Below are 17513 nucleotides of genomic sequence, written 5' to 3'. Positions count from 1 at the left end.
TCAGGTAGAACCTGTGCTTCCAGCCGTCGAATTTCGAGACCTTGTCCAAGGTCATCATATGTTGGGGCTGTGTGGTCAGAGTGTAACACGCCCTCCAACCGCCTGGGCTTCTGCTAAGATAATGCATACTCGCAAAAGCCTCCCAGCCGGGGTTAAGCCCCTGGAACTCGCAGGCGGCAACATACCCCAGAATGTTTGTCCAAGAGTTGGGGGTAAGTTTCCATACTCCGAGGCCGTAGCCTCTCAAAATTTCCTTCACCGCCTGGTGAAGGGGAAAGCGGAGACCAGCCTTGAACGCCGCCTCATAACAGCCAAAATAGTTGTTGGCGTTCTCTTGATCGTCCTCCCAGGCGACGGTGCCATTCTCAGGCGGCACCCAGATCCTATACCTGTCTCCTAGCGGGTGCATTTTAGTAAAATTCTTCAAGTTTTCCTCCATTTGGATCCGGTCCTTGGAGGAGACGTGGATGTTGAAGGGATCATCCTTCTCATTCCACTTTTTCCTTTCTTCCTCCTCGCTATCCGGAAGCGGGGGTAAATCATCACTGCTCTCAGAGGTAGAGGCGGAGCTGTCGCTCTCCGTCTCCTCCTCACTCTGACTCAAGGGGGCAGAGACGACCTCGTCGCCGCCTTGGTTACATTCCTCCAAGAAGGAATCAGCAGGAGTTGAAGGGGCGCGCGGAGGGGATCTCTCCAGAGCCGTCTGGCCTCCCTGACCAGACGTTTCTCCCTCAGGCGTTTGGCCGCCTGAGCCTTCGCTCTTGTAATTTGGATCAGTTGCCGTCTGCATTGTCCGAGCCATGGTGTCCTGCAAAGACACATAACAGGCAAAGGGTAGTCCCAACACCCCGAGACGGCACTCCCAGTCCTAGACTCAGCCGTCCCTGGTGATCGGCTGGACTCTAACCTAGGTTGTGTTGTGTGTGTTGGTGATGCATCCATTTATTGCAAGAATTATTTACAAGCGGTGAAAAAAGAAAAAGAGCTGAGAGAGATAGAGACGGTACCTTTGGATGTGATATCTGAAGGTAGGCGGGTCCGGCTGGGTTGATGGAGAACAAACTTTCTTACTCGCGTCTGACTCAAGCGGATGACTTCTTCTCTTAAAGTTTTCTCTCTAGAAGATTTTTTGTAAACGTACAAAATTATGAGGGTAAAACGGCTATATATAGAGGGTAAATATGGGGGCATTTCCGTAATTTACTCGGAAGGTGAACGGTAACTCTTTAATGGTAAAATTACCACCAACCGGAGCGTGACATGTGTCACAAATGCCACGTGGTGTGCCACGTCACATCTGTGAGGGGCAAATGTTTAGGGTAATTTTACCCCGCCACGTGGTCCAATTAGAGGATGACACGTGTCAGCCTCAGAATGGCCCAAAGTGGACCAATCCCCGCTTGACACGTGTCACTCCAGAAATTAAGGGGAAAAGGCAGCCTTCAGGCCCAAATCCCGAGAAAGCCGCAAAGCGGCGCGACCCACCAATGATTAGGGTTCATTGACCTAAACAGGGGCACAATTCCCAAAGACCCTATAAATAGGGAGATGTCCCTCTTTTTGAGGGCACGTTTTTACCATTTATTACACTTGCATTCTCTCACATCAGAGAAACACCTGAGCTTGGAATCCGAGCAGATACCAACCTAAACTTTGAATGTACTTCGTATTTTAATCTGTGTATCCGCTATCTGCTACAAGTTCTGAACTATTACTACTAATTTATATATAACTTAGGTGTCTTATGTGTATCATGGCATAGCCATATAACTGCATTGAGTCGTTTAATAAACATACATTTTACATTGTAAAACTGCATTGTTGTTCCTATGCTAAAACATTGCACAACTACAATTTTATTCATCTACTAAAATTATTAGTAAAATATTGAAATGTAGCTGTGTTGGTCATTTGAATTCCTCCCATGGATGAATAATTTATTGGAGGGGGGCCTTGAACATTGTTCTGGGGTCCTTCAACATCACTTGTACTTCCCTGTAACAAAAAAAAAAATTACCCCCACCATGAACACAACTTACATGAAAAAAAGTGATTCAAAACAAACTCTATTGAAGGAAATATACCATGTTCGACGTCGGGGGTAAAAAAATGACTTCATGAGCCGTTACTCAACCACATACCCGTTGCTGTCTGCTTATCACCTGGTGGAAGTTATGTTGTTCATGGACAAATAGCTGCTGCTGTTGGCTCTGTTGGTTGCTCTGTTGTTGACCAAATAAGTGCTGCTGGTTCTGCTGCCCAAACTGTTGTTGCTGCCCAAACTGCTGTTGCTTGTTCTGCTGCCCAAACTGTTGTTGCTGGTTCTGCTGCCCAAACTGCTGTTGTTGGTTACGCTGTTGTTGGTTCTGTTGCTGGAAAAAGATCTGCTGGTTTTGTTGTTGGGCGTACAACAACGAATTCTAAGACAAACCATTCTCCTGTGGTTGGTCTGTTAATCCACATGCCTGTCCTGCTGCTGCTGTTGGGGCTTTACGGGGGGCTTTACGATTCTGAATTTGTTTCACAAGGAACAAATAAATACTAGGGCAAATAACCAAAATAATACAACAAAAATCAATGAGGACTTAATTCACAGCAAATAACCACCACAAAATACAAACAACACATTCAGTATTAGCAATATCAAAATGGGGGTTTACTTTTGGTTAAATGTCTGCGCTACTTTCAGATTCATCGCTGCTTGAGCTGCTTGAACTATGTTTCCTTTTTCCCTTCTTCTTCCTCTTCTTTTTCTTGGCAGAATTCTTCTTCTTATCGCTATTGCTGTCGGATTCATCATCACTGCTTGAGCTTGAACTATCCCTTCTTTTCCCCTTCCCCTTTCCTTTACTCTGGTTCTTCTTCTTCTTTTGGCTAGATGACTTCTTCTTGGTCTGGTTTTTACTGGATGCCTTCTTCCTCGCTCGACTCACTGGGTCTTGAACCGATGGAGTAACGGTGGTGGCAGTTGGATTGGTTTAGTTTTGAACAGGTGTAGATGTCGGGGTGAGAACTCGGGTAGATTGGGTCATGGGGGTGTCAACTGGAGTGCGTGCGTCAGTTGCTGCCCCCCTGCATTGTTAAAAAAACAAGGGGTAAGTGGCACCCCATTTTGGTGTTCGGTCGGCTTAGTGTTGTTTCCTCCCACCACATACTCCACTCCTACCCTACCACCTTCCTTCTCATCAAATTGCATTGCAATGACCCGAATTTTTTCCGTCAAGACACTACTCAACTCTTCGGACATATTGGCTCTAAGTAGAATCGGTTCCAAGGAAACCATTGCCTTATCATACCGCTGCACCTCTTCTGTTTTAGAGGGATCATGGTACGCAACCTTTACCATTGTATGTTTCCGAGTAATATCTTTACGCCACATGTCCAGAACAAGTGCTTTTGGCACCTCTTTCACAGAATGCAGATCCAACACCTTGATAATGTGGCTACAAGGAATCCCGTGGCATTCAAAGTGTTTGCAATCACACACTGGAAACGACGTTTCCAAACAAAATCTTACCACCACATACCTTTTCCTATCTTGCACGGGAACCTTTTTCTTTTTTAAGTTTGACCAAATTCATACTCGGTCCTCAATCACATGTTCAATAACACCATCTGAGATGTCCCTCATGGACAGAGTGGTCAAATACATCAGCCTTTGACATTGAATCTGCACTTCCTTAAACTTTGCGTCCGTGTACAATTTTTGGAACGCACGCTCCACAACTAACTCAGTTATTAAAGGGCGTACATAACGTATGTTGTTCGCATCAGCCGCCTGCTCATCCGTCGCCCTACTCTCCATAGATTTGCAATATCTGGGAGCAAACTGATAAAGCCGCGTGCTCCTCTTCACATAATTATCAAAAAAGTTGTTAATGCTTTCCACTCTCTGGGTTGTTTGCATACCAGCCCAAAAAACATGTTTAAGATATGTCGAGATCCACATCTCCCGCTCATTATACAAACCTAATAAATACATACATTAAATTGTAAAAATATATAAAATAACATAAGCTGTATTTCAAAACATCGAAATCACATAGAAAAGTAACCTTCTAGCCAAGTGTAACTCTCTCCTTTTTCGGGCAGATTGTAACTCTCCATGACAACCAACCAAGACGTCTCAAACTCCGCAGGAGTCAAGTTGTTGTGGATAACATTTTTGAGCTCCTGCGCTATTTCTTCATATTTGGACAACGCTCCAAGCTTGGCTCCAAATTTTTGCGTGATATGCCACATGCACCACCTACGATAAGTACTCGGCATCGGAAACACCTCACCGATTTCCTTTCTCATCGCTTGATCTTGGTCAGTCATTATGGCATAGGGGGGTTTCCCCCCATACAAGCCAACCAGGTCCTAAAAAACCACACAAACGTCTCAGCATCCTCGTGAGACACCAACGCACATCCTAATAGCACGCTTTGACCGTGATGGTTTACACCTACAAAATTAGAGAAGGGCATGTGATACTTATTAGTCATGTACGTTTAGTCAAAACAAACCACATCCCCAAAATCTTGATACACAACTCTGCTACGAGCATCCACCCACATCACATCCTTCAGCCTCCCTATCTCATCCACCCGATAGGTATGGTAGAAATTCTGGTTATCTTCAGTCATTTTATGGAAATACTCAAGCATAGCCATCGCATCTCCGTCTTTCAACTTGAGCCGGGTCTTCCTATTCACAATATTATACATATCTTTTTTGGAGAACCCCACATTCTCATATCCATTCCTTTGGTGTTCCATGTTGTTTTAAATAGCATGAATAGAGGATTCGGCCCCATAATCGTTATCAATTCTCTTCTCCACTGCCTTGTTTATTCTGTCCTTTTTGTACATTGAAATGAGGTTTGAGTCCTTGGGTTCCACAGTGTGGTTATGACTGTTACTTACATTAACCACCCTCCATTCACCAGACTCTGTCACTGAAGCATACAACACAATAGGACACTCACACTTCTCAGACTTACTTTTCACCAAAGGGTCGTGACTTACAGCCACCCTCTTGCCATTTACAACACTCTTATACTTTTTTGTCCCATAGGCCTCACACCTAAACACATAATTGCTGACCTTTTTTTTATGATGACCCATCCTTTTTAGGCTTCCTCCCACCAACACACACCACACCAAATCATTCCTGTTTCCCGTACTCCTTGTAGTAACTATGCACTCCTTCCCAAGTGGAAAAAACCATTCCAACTGCTGGTGCATCCACTTTAGCAGGACAGCCCCCATCATCCTCATCCCCAATATTTTCCCCTAATTGAGTGCCACCAGTAATGATACATTCATCCTCTAACTGAGTGCCACCAGTAATGATACAGTCATCCTCTTCACCACTTTCAATGTCAGTGAAACCACTAATCATACATTCATCCTCATCACTATCTCTAACCACCTCGTCACCCGCCTCTTCCTCTTCACCCTCAACATCATGTTCATCCAACTCGTCATCATCAAAACAACAATCAACATCATTTTCCAAATTTAATTTATCGACTAAATCAATGTTCTGCAGACATTACATTTACAAGTAACTAATTCAAACTTTTTCACAACAAACATTTAGCTTGTAAAACACAATACCAACATAACATAATAATATACCATATCATTTGTAATACAATGAATCTACCAAAAAACAATAATAGTATACCAACAACAAATCCATATTGGAGCAACCGTTAATCAACTTCCAAACTTTCAATCGGAGATAATCCAAACAGAATTTCAGCCAGCATTTATCAAATGAAAGAAATTACATGGATCTTAACAATCTTCACTCAATTCTTAAGACATAAATCTCAACGCATTCATTGAAACGGGAGTGGAGCCACTCGAGGGACACGCATTCACCAACAACAAAAACAATGCAACACAAATTCACTCACACAAACAACATTTAACAATTACCCAGCATTCATAGCTACTCGAGGATGGATAATTTTGCAGATTTAAGAAACTACAACTTCCAACACATGTATTCTAATTTAAGGAAAGACAACAACTTACAAGATCTAGTCGACGCTTGACACGAACATTCTCCTCCTCCATTGCCGGCGATTTACCACCTACCGGGTTCCTTAATCCTCCGTTCTACGCCTCCATTGCCGGAATTTGCTCAACAGTCAACAACCGGATTCTCCTCTTCCATTGCTCAACTCTTTATTCCTCAGTGTATAACTCTTTATTCCTCAGTGTATGAAAAAATGGAACTCCGTTTCCCTATTTTCTCACGTGACCCCTTTTCCTTTTCCATCATTTTCCTTTATTTTTCATTAACAGGCAAAATTACTTTTATACCCCCGGCTAGAGACTCAGTTGCATCTAGTTGCTAGATGCTGAGAAGAAGCCCAATAAACAAGGATTAGTGGGTTTTCGACCCATTAACTTTTAATTGTAAGAGAGTAGCAGCGGCAGCAAGAGGCAAAACCCACGAAAAAACCTTGACAAAAACTCACTGATATAGAAGAGCAGCCACGCAGAAGAATGGGGTATCACTCACACACGAAGAGACGAAGAGCAGCCCGAGATTAAGGACGGAGCAGCAGCACCTCGCGAGAGCCGTGACAGGACCGAGTTTTGAGCAGCTTTATTTCTTCCATTAATTTTATGCAATTGACTGGTTTTTGCTTGATTTGATATGTTTAATATTGACTCTTCATTAATTAGTTGTGTTCTCTTGATTTCCATGTCTAGCTAATTTCGTTTGTTCTAGGTTAAAGATGTAGTCCTTTATTTTCTATCAATGAATTGAATTACTTTGTTTGGGTTTTATTTATATGATTGCAATTTGATAATCTTGTTTTAATTCGTACTTTTAATCTGGCCAATTGATTGTATGTTTAAGGTATTGGATTATTAGGGGAAGTGAAATTTCAATACTAGTTCGTGGGATTATCAAACGTCAAGTAGTATAATTTTAGGAATAGTTATACACTTGGGGTGGTTTTATTGAATTCCTATTCTTAATGAGTTTATGTCAATTGTTGTGATCACGGAAGTAGACATGATATTGATTTAAATATACGTTTTCTACCTTGGGAGAGGATATTACATACTATTGGTAATTCGATCATTGTTATATTATATATGTTCAACTCTGCAATTAGTTTAATTTCATTATAGAGAGTAATTGGCGAAACCCGAAACCTAGAAATATTTCTCATACTTGTTTGCAACTTTAATCATATCGTTTATAGTTTAGTACTATTTTTCCCTTATTTCCGTCGTATAAATAATATTTTAGTTTCTTAATTTGGTAATTGAGTAGACCTCCTTGTGGATATGATACCTTGCTCACCCTATATTTACTGTAATTGACCCGTACACTGTCGGTAGATTTAGACCCGACCACACGTGTCAGCATTAGTAGATTTTTAATCGTCGTTTAAGTTTGTTTAGTTTAGGATTCTTGCTTAATATAAATACTTTTCCGATCCGTTAAGCAAGTTTAGTATCTTCTTTTACTCTTTCTTTATTCTTCTCTTAGATTTTCTCTCTCTACTTAGCTTTTAGATTAGTTTCTCTCTCTACAACTTTGTTCTTTACTCAACTCTGAATTCCTGATTACTTTGGTAACGATTTCTTTTCTCTTAATCTCAGTTATTTATTTTATTCCAACGATCATGTCTTATTTTATTGCTTTGATTAGTTTAGATTTATTTATGTGTGAGTAGTTTTCTTTCTAGGGTTTGTGGGGATCCATAAATAATATGAAGGGGTAATTTATGATTGTTTATTGTCAATATTAGATTAGTTTCCTATTGATTGATTTAATGCTCTGTGACTAGATTAGGCCTAATCTTTTATGCATGAGTTTGACAATATTAATTCGAGATTCGAGAGATGAGAATTGATGTTTAGGTCTAGTTTCAATAGGCAGGTTAATTTATAAATGGTTAAGTCGAGATTCGAGAGATGAGATTTAATACCGGTAGATTAATTTTGTGATTGTAATACGTAGCAAAAGCCCTTTATGATCTGATTAATTGATGCATTGATGATTGATTATTATGTTTTACCCTAGAATGTTATTTATTGGTGAACCTATTCCCTAGGCCTTTATTCATTGTCTTCTCTTTACTCTTAATCTCCGTAGTTTAGTTTTATATCCATATTATTAAATTGTTACTTGATAATTTAGATTGCTTTAACTAATTAGGAATAGAAAGACTAGTTTCCCTGTGGATTCGACCCTACTTCCCTATCTACATTAGTTAGAGGATTCAAGAATTACTTTTGATTAGGTGATACGACTTTAGCCTTTCAGTTTCCCTGCAAATATTCTCCCTGTGACCTATGCGCCTACCTTGTCGGATCCCAAACCTATATTCCAAAGATTTTTTTTTGTCTTACAATGATATGACTAACATTGGAACTGACAAAGGCGTGAATTTGATTCAATTTATTGAACACTTTGTCGCCCCTCGTGACAACATGACTAAACAACGCTTTAAAATTCGCGCTTTATGTTATTGTCTTGTTGTTAATTGTTTACTTAGGAAAAGTAAAGAGTATGGATATTATTTCTTGGTGTCCATAGTAGAGCAAATAGAGGGATGTCATTCACCCGCTCCTTTAGCTTTGGTGGAAACCGTTCTATGCTTGAATTGCCTTAGAGGAGACCCTAACGAAAATAGTTTCACGGGAAGTCCACTCCTATTACACGTACATTTTTTTCGTCATATAGAAGCGCAAGCTCTGAAGTTGCGCTGGCTTGACCTGCACAATCTTAGGCGATGCGCGCGGACGGCGCGTGCAAATAATTTTGATGCGCGCGCCACCTGCTTGTGTAAAATCGCAATTAATTTTTTTTCTTTTATTTTTTCAGATTTGGCTCATGGAGCGTTTGCGAATTGTTGATAGCCATAAAACCGTAAGGCTTATCGAGTAAGGACATTTCCTGGACGTCGAATTCTCTACAAGCACAAGAATGAAGAAGAATGGACGTCGTTTTTCTATCACGGGGTTCCTAACATACGCTTTGTGATTCCTTGGTTGACCATAAGTAGTATGGTTGGGAATAGTTTTAATTTCCCTTATATTAGGCATCTAGGCCTATCTAGTACTACTTTTATCTTTCCTTGCAGGGTGATGAAAAAGTACGGGATGAAACAAATTATTCCCCCGCAAGATTGTGAAGCCCCTAAAGATGTGATCTTTAAACCCGAACAAATTTCTCGTTGGATGGAATATTGGTCAAGTTTCCCTAGATGGATAGTACAAAATCGTATTGCGAGTATTGTATTATCTTCCTTTTACAAGGCTTGGATGAATGCGGCGGATAAGGGCAAATTAAACAAGGCTCGATCACAACATCAAGTCGCTACGGCTCGCAATCCACCTAAGCCTTTGATGCATTCGGCCACCACTAGTGGCCAAAACAAAGGAGTGAGAAGAAAATTAGATTTCTCATCTCCTAAGGCTCGTTCGAAGAAACCAAAGAGAAAGGCTCCTCCTAAACATGCGCAGCGATGGGTGAAAATTAAGGAACCTTCACCAAATACTCGCAAGAAGGCTCCAATTGTTAAAGGAAAAGGAAAACAGTTTGCAAAGGCCCCAATCCCTAAATTGAAGAACAATGTTTGGGTCAAAAAGAAGAGTGAAGGGGAAAGCTCTAAGGTTTTTGAAAATACTACGATGAAACTACTCCTCCATCATCCGTGATAATCGAGGACATAGTAAAACCTTAGAGTGTTACACAATTTTGTCATTAGTTTAATTTGAATAAAGTGTAATCACTACTATGTTTTTTTTGTTATTTATCATCTAGTTCAATAATGTCACTTATTTTGAATTTTGAATGAAATAAAATGAGCTTTATATTTTTTTCTTTTGATATGACCGAATCATAGAGATTGCCTACGTATTCGTAGTACGAAATCAAGTATTTGCGTAGTTCTTTTGCAATTTTGATTATTATTATTTTTTCTTTAATCTCTGTAGAAATTAAATGAAAAATTAATCTAACTTTATTTAGAAAAAGCTTAAATCAAAGTTTAATTTTTATTTTCCGAGTATATATTATTTTCGAGAAACACCCTCTTTTTATCGCAAGTAAAAGTCGCAACTTTAATCAAGCGTTAAAATTCTGGGTTCGCAGTTCGTCATCAGGTGGCGCACGCAACCTCTGAGGTTGCGCGAGCCTGTCGCGCGCAACTGGATTTGTTGCGCGTGACATCCGCTCGCAAGCATTCTGGTTGCACGCGACACCTGTACTACGAGTGTTTTTTTTTTTGCATTATTACCCCCCAAGTGTGAAGAGTTTTTCGTGATGTTCGAAAAAATCTAAACACTTAGAATGGCCTATAATTTTAAATTACCCCCCCCCCCCAAGTGTTATATATTTTACCTTGTTATTCGGTAAAGTGCATAACACTTAGAATCTTTCAATTAAATGCTAAAAATGATTTACTTAATTAATGAACGAGTTTATCCGGATTTCATATGTAATGTTTTTTAAGTCGATCAATGTTTATTAATTGGCGAATTTCATCACCTCCAATATCCATTAATCTGACGGCTCCTCCTGATAGGATTTCAATTACACGGTAGGGACCTATCCAATTAGGCTTAAATTTTCCTCTTAGATCGGTTGGTGAACCCCTAACCTCCTTTAGTACAAAGTCACCTTCTTTGATATTTCTAGGTCGTACCCTTCTGTTAAAATGACGTGCAATGCGTCGTTGGTAAACTTGTACATGATGCAAAGCTCTTAGCCGTCGTTCATCGAGGAATAAAAGCTATTCATACCTCGCTCTTACCCATTCAGCTTCCGGTAACTTACTTTCGAGTATGATGCGTAGGGATGGTATTTCCAGTTTGACTAGTTGAACTGCGTCCATTCCAAATACTAAGGAGTATGGAGTTACTCCTATTGATGTTCCTATGGACATTCTATAACCCCATAGTGCGAAGTGTAGTTTATTCGGCCAGTCTTTATAATTTTAATCCATTTTCTTAATGATGATTGTTATGTTTTTATTTGCCAATTCTACAGCTCCATTCATTTGAGGTCTATATGCAGATGACTGATGATGTTTTACTTTATAACAAGTTAAGAGGGTCTCGACTTCATCTTTGAATTTTGATCCCTGATCACTAATTAGTTCATGTGGAAATCCAGATCTACAAAATATGTTTCGTTCGAGAAACTTTGCGACATGTTTAGAAGTGATATTTACATAAGAAGCAGCCTCAATCCACTTGGTAAAGTAATTGATGGGTACTAATACGTAATTGTGTCCTCCTGCTCCTGTTGGAGAAATTTTACCAATTATGTCAATTCCCCAAGTTGAAAAAGGCCAAGGGGAAGTGAGATTGTATAGTTCGGTTGGTGGAAGGTGTTGTAAATTCACTACAAAATTAAATCAATATAGCATCAACTAAAATTTGTTGTTATTCATCAAAATTTCATTGCCAACTGTATTTAGGAATGGGTTGGAAACAAAAATTTGTTGTTGCTAAAAGGCTTATTGCCATGGGATTTTGGCTACCAGTTGCAAAGCAATTTTGTTGCAATATTGCATCCATTTAAATATAGTTTCCATGATGGTTGCTGTTTTTGGTGCATTCGTTGCCAACTTTGGCAACAGATTACCATTGGTCGTTGCTAAAATTAGCAACAAATTATTGACTTTAGTTCCTAAAATAGCAACAAATTATTAATGTTGGCTCCTAAAAATAGCAACAAATTATTAAAGTTGGTTCATAAACATAGCAACAAATCATAAATATTGGTTGCTATCAACACTACGAGACAAAACCTAATCTTTATTAGAAATTTGGTTCAATTCGATCCCGGCCTTTACCAATCTAAAATCTCACTCAGGTCAGGTCGGCTCGACTTTGCATGTAAGGCTCTTTGAATCCCCAGTATGTAGTCTCAAGGATTGCAGTTGGTAGGAGTCGAACTTGTGACCTCAAAGTCATATGGTGAATCTCTTACCAACTATACAAAGTACCATATGTTTACTTCTATGCATATAATTTATAGTAAGTGAACGAAATATTACAGACGAAATTGAAAAATTTGTCTCTAAATTAGGGACAAAATAAAAAATCCTTCTCTAAATTAGAAACGAAATTTAAATCCGTCTCTATTTGATGTCATTATAGCAACAAATAATAAGAAGAGTGTCTTCAAATAATTTTATACATAATAGCAAAAACTGACTTACATATAAATTAACAACATAATGTAACACAACTTCTTTCCAATGGCAACAAATAAAAAAATTACGTTATCATCTAGCAACAATAGTTTAGATGACTTGTTTCTAATGGCAACAATTCAAAAATTCATTGCCTTTGTTTGTTTCTAAATCAATACAAATAAAATATTTGTTGTCATAGTTTGTTACTATATGGAAACAGAGAAAAATATGATGCCATCTAGTAACATAGTAAGACAATTTGTTTTAAATAGCAACAAATCAAAAACATGTAGCCATTAATTATTAAAAAACTAAAGCATAAAATGTCGCTTTTAATTAGGCAATGAAATAAATTATATTTGTTGCTATTTAGCAATGTTGTAAAAATTTGTTGCCAAACTTAGTTTCTAAAAAAGTTTTATTTTTGTAATGATTAGCGAACATTTGGCACTCTGGACATTTTTTAACATAATGTATGCAATCATGTTCCGTAGTGGACCAATAGTATGTCATGAAATAATTTTTGCATGCATTTTACCATTCATGTGAGGTCCACAGTACAAACACCTTTGTGAGTATTCTCCATAAGGCATGTGGTTTCAGGTTGGTCTATACACAACAAACTTTGACCATTAGGTCCTTTTTTGCATAATTGACCATTTAATAGACCGTATTGGGCCGCAAGTGTTCTCAAGGCTCGTTGGTCTTTCGATGAAGTATTTTCAGGATATGTGCCATGGGTAATATATTGGAGGATATGATCATACCAAGGATTGTCTCCTTCTATGTCATTTATTTCTTCTATTGCGTTGCAATATGTTGGTTCTTCTCTTCTATCAATGCATAATGGCATCATATGTAAGCGATCTGGAATGTTGATCATTGAGGCTAATTTTGCTAGCGTATCGGCAAATTGATTATCATCCATTGGGAGATATTTAAAATCAATATGTTCAAAATGCTCAATGAGTTGCTCTAGGTGTGCTTGGTATAATATCATTGTGGAGTTCTTTATTTTCCATTTTTTCAGTATATGATTTATAATCAAACTTGAATCTCCATATACCTCTAATTTTTGCACACCTATGCTATCTGTTGCTTCTAATCCAATAATACATGCTTCACATTCTGCGGCATTATTAGTAACCTCAAATTCTAGTTTGACAGAGATTGGAGTATGTGCTCCCTTTGGAGTTATGAGTAACACTCTTACACCACATCTTTTTTTATTGGACGCACCGTCAAAGTACATTACCGATTTGTCATCTTGTGTCATGAGAATCTCATCATCTGGAAGATGAGTAGTTTCTGCATGACTTGTTTGAATTGGATGTTGGGCCAGAAAATCGGAAATTACTTTCCCTTTTATTGATTTTTCAGAAATATATTTTAGCTCAAATTCGGCCAACATTACTGTAGGCGTCGCTCGAACTATGCCTACGATAAAGCATGTGTGAATATGCTTGGCACTCATAGGAAGTGGGATTTGACATAATACGATTAGGGACAAAGCAAAGTAGGGAGCCGCCAACAAGTTTTTAAGGAACTTGTAAACCGTTCACGGATCATAAAAAGGCAACCACGATAAGGGACAACGACAGGCAACAACGATTGACCCGTGAAGGTTACACCTCATTCATAATCCATGATATTACTCACTCCATATGGTTTGGAACCACGAAAGGAGGATCGGGGATGATGGTACGAAGTGAGTCATGGAGTCACATTCGCCCGTATTGGCCTCTACTCGATTCTTATAGTGAAAAGTGATTCCAGCGATCTCAAAGGCATACAAACAAAATATTCAATTTGCTCCAAACTATTATTAAGCTAAATTGGTTGAATATTAATGCAACACATAATTCTAAAATATTTGTGATCACTTGATTTAATAACAAGATTAAAAAGGGTCCTAAATCGGTCGTCCAAATTATCTTATTAGGCGTGATTTTCAATTACATATTCCTTTTAAACATGCAATATGGTGATCAATAAATATAATAAACATTAATATTGGAAGCAATTCAACAATAATAGCGTTAGTCAAATCAAATATAAAATAACCTAATCATGATACTAGCAATATTAAAATAAAATAAGAGTAATTAAATTAATTAATTACTCACATTCTGCGCGTTCCTTTAAATTGCTACATCATGAATAAATTATTAGTAACTTCAATAAAAATATAAATCAAATTAAAACAATTAAATTAAATAAAAGTAAATATGATTTTGTCCAAACCCTCAGTCAATTATACCTTTCATACCTTGGTTTAAGGATGGAACCACGGGTTAAGTATGGACTCCTTGGAGTGCTTAGGGGAAGGAATGAAAGAATAGGGAGGCTAGTGTTTAGGCTAAAGAGGGAGAAAAGAATTATTTTGTGATCAAGCTTGTTGATAATTGAAAAAGGGGAGATATGACCTCTATTTATAGAGAAAAAAGGTCGAAGAATCAAGAAAAGATAAGAATTCGAATTGAACAAAACTCTTGCGATAGACAGCAGTTTTTGCGGTTTTTGTTTTTATCATATCTTTTTATTCAAAAATCGGAATAAGATGAATAAGATATAGTTGGAAAGCACTTGAAGTCTACTTTCTAACGTAATTAGAATCCGATTAAAATATTTTGTAGAACAAAAGATATAGCTGAAATAGTGAGATGGTGTCAGTTTTGGATAGAGTTTGACATTTCATTCATATCTTTTCCGTTATAGCTCGGAATTGATATTATAATATATCATTGGAAAGATAATTTCAAGGGCTATCCAACCATATAAAATTTGGATAAAAAATATGATGCACGAAAATAATATCTGTCTATCTTTGAACGTCTTTCAATTCGGATAGAAATAGGATTTTCAAAAAGAAAAGTTTTATTCAATTTCAAACTCTTTAATCTTATCATTTCAAAAAGGATAATTAATATCTTTTAGAAACTTGTAGAAGCTTCCAATTAATCCTAATTGGTTTAGGAATGGGATTAAATAATTTGGACCCTCCACATGATCATTGGGTCGTAGGTAAGGTGGGCTTAGGTTCGGTTTGGGCTTGTTTAATATTTTGGCCATAACTTATGCGTTATAACTCGAATTTGGGCTTATAATATATCATTGGAAATCTCTTTTCAAGCCCTGTCCAAATATTCAATCATTGGATCCAAATTATTGACAAAAATAAACTAAAATAAACGTTTTTATATAAAGGACACGAAATGAATGATTTTAAAGGACACAAAATGAATTATTTTGGGTTTAAAGGCACGTATAGAGGAAAATAAGTTATGGTTTGGGGAAATGGGCTAGGAATTGGTTTGTTTTTATGAAATGGAAATATGGATTTAAGCACTCCAAGAATAAATACTCAACCCGACCAATAATGGCGGTGAAAGGTTGTTCATCATCGGGTTTGGTTTTGGGGAGACATTTTTAGGTGTCTACTGAAGCCCCCACTTTGACTGATTTTGTAGAAACGTCAGTTTTGAAAACAACTGTCAAAGTAGTTGATAGGGACGGAGAATGATTTAAGACGTTCTGCGATCCTAAATCACTCTGTATACGCCGATACCTACAAAAAATGATAATTCAACAGATAAAAGAGTAAAAGGATAGAATACGTATCTGGCACCAGTGTATCGGTGACAAATGAGTTTGGCAGCTTCCTATGCTTGAAGGAATCCACCGGATGACGTTTGTTGAAATGCTTTCCATGCCTTAGGAAAGCCGATTGATGAATTTGGTAACTTTCTAAGCTTGAAGAAAACTACCAAATGATACTTTCCATGCTTGAGGAAAGCCGACATATGAATTTGGTGTCATTCTATGCTTGAAGAAATCCACCGATGATGCTTTCCATGCTTGAGGAAAGCCAACTGATGATGAGATTGCAAGTCTCTATGTATTGAGAACCTTGCGTCATGAAATGATGGTGGTTCGATTATCCCCGAACGTGGGTTGTAGTTAGTTCGCTTGTCCCCGAACGTGGGCTGTAGATGGTGCGCTTGTCCCCAAACGTGGGTTGTAGATGGTCCGCTTGTCCCCGGATGTGGGTTATAGATGGTCCTCTTGTCCCCGGACGTGGGTTGTAAATGGTCCGCTTGTCCCCGGACGTGGGTTGTAGATGGTTTGCTTGTCCCCGGACGTGGGCTGAAGATGGTCCGCTTGTCCACGGACGTGGGCTGTAGATGGTCCGCTTGTCCCCGGACGTGGGCTGTAGATGGTCCGCTTGTCCCCAGACGTGGGCTGTAGTTGGTTCGCTTGTTCCCGGACGTGGGTAGTAGATGGTCCGCTTGTCCCCGGTCATGGGCTGTGGATGGCCCGCTTGTCCCCACACGTGGGTTGTAGTTGGTTCGCTTGTCCCCGAACGTGGGTTGTAGGTGAGACCTGCAAAAATAAATTTGCCAATGGACTCGTATACATTGTGATTGACTTGACCACTGACTTGACCAAGTTTGACTTGATGTGACATGACATGTGTATGACTTCTGATTGTGTGTGTATAGTTTGAGTGTGTTTGTGCAGACACAAGCAACCGAAAATGTAAAAGCAAAAATTTTCCAACTTTGTCATGAGACGAGTGGAGGGTGCCGACTTTCTCCCAAAAAGAAAGGCATAAAAAATGAAATTTTATTTTCGAACTTCCCTCGATAAAAATTTTGAAAAAGTTTTTTTAAACTTCCCCAAAAGAAAAGACGCGAAAAAAGGAAAGAAGTTTTGAACTTCCTCGTTAAGAAAGACAAAATGAATCGCATGGATTGAATTGCTTTTCTTGAAAGTAAAGTATGCATGATGCATGTCCTTAGGCCAGGAGGCTAAGGAAAATTACATCATGTGACAAGATGAATGAACTTAGGTCATGGAGCTAAGAATCATATATGGTGTAAAGAAACGATCTTGAACTTCACTTAGGTTTGGAAGCTAAGCACGTATACAGATGAAGAGATTATTGCATAATGAACGTTGCTTAGGTCAAGGAGCTAAGAACGATATGCTTTGTATGATTCAACATCATTATTATATAAATGTTTCTTAGAACATTATTGTAGACACCTAAAAATGTCTCCCCAAAACCAAACCCGATGATGAGCAACCTTTCACCGCCACTATTGGTCGGGTTTAGTATTTAATCCCGAGAGTGCTTAAAAAATCATATTTTATTAAATTCATATTTTTGAACAGTCCATGGATTAGTCTTGATGTTTGGTAAAAGCATAGTTTTAATTTCAGCCTAAACTTATTAATTAATTTTAAACCCAAACCTTTTTTATTTTATTGTTTTATTATTTATTTTTGGCCCAAACCTTTTATTTATTTTTATTATTATCTTATTTTAGCCCGA

The 17513-nt window shown here is 38.3% G+C and overlaps 1 protein-coding gene across 1 annotated transcript; it reads right to left on the bottom strand.

The window, feature by feature from the left end:
• Positions 1-2666: 2666 nt before the first annotated feature.
• On the bottom strand, positions 2667-4760 carry LOC145633309 (protein FAR-RED IMPAIRED RESPONSE 1-like). The gene is made up of 5 exons (XM_081685523.1): positions 4509-4760; positions 4056-4362; positions 3584-3969; positions 3156-3430; positions 2667-2784 (listed from the first exon to the last, which is right to left on the bottom strand). Exons 1-5 carry the CDS (start codon positions 4758-4760, stop codon positions 2667-2669), a joined length of 1338 nt encoding a protein of 445 aa, XP_081541649.1.
• Positions 4761-17513: the final 12753 nt, after the last annotated feature.

Source organism: Chenopodium album, chromosome 1 (genome assembly GCF_948465745.1).
Source record: "Chenopodium album chromosome 1, dcCheAlbu1.1, whole genome shotgun sequence".
In the NCBI taxonomy this organism is placed as follows: domain Eukaryota; kingdom Viridiplantae; phylum Streptophyta; class Magnoliopsida; order Caryophyllales; family Amaranthaceae; genus Chenopodium; species Chenopodium album.
Note: the sequence above shows the minus strand (reverse complement) of the source record. Positions and strands in the feature narration are given on the sequence as shown.

Bases quoted from the DNA above. Each gene is read 5' to 3' on its own strand.
- LOC145633309 (XM_081685523.1), bottom strand. From the start codon at position 4,760: ATGGAACACCAAAGGAATGGATATGAGAATGTGGGGTTCTCCAAAAAA. The intron at 3,970-4,055 runs GTTACTTTTCTA...TGTATTTATTAG, and splicing joins GAGTTACACTTGGCTAGAAG to GTTTGTATAATGAGCGGGAG. The intron at 2,785-3,155 runs GTATGTGGTGGG...TGAATCCGACAG, and splicing joins GGTGGTAGGGTAGGAGTGGA to CAATAGCGATAAGAAGAAGA.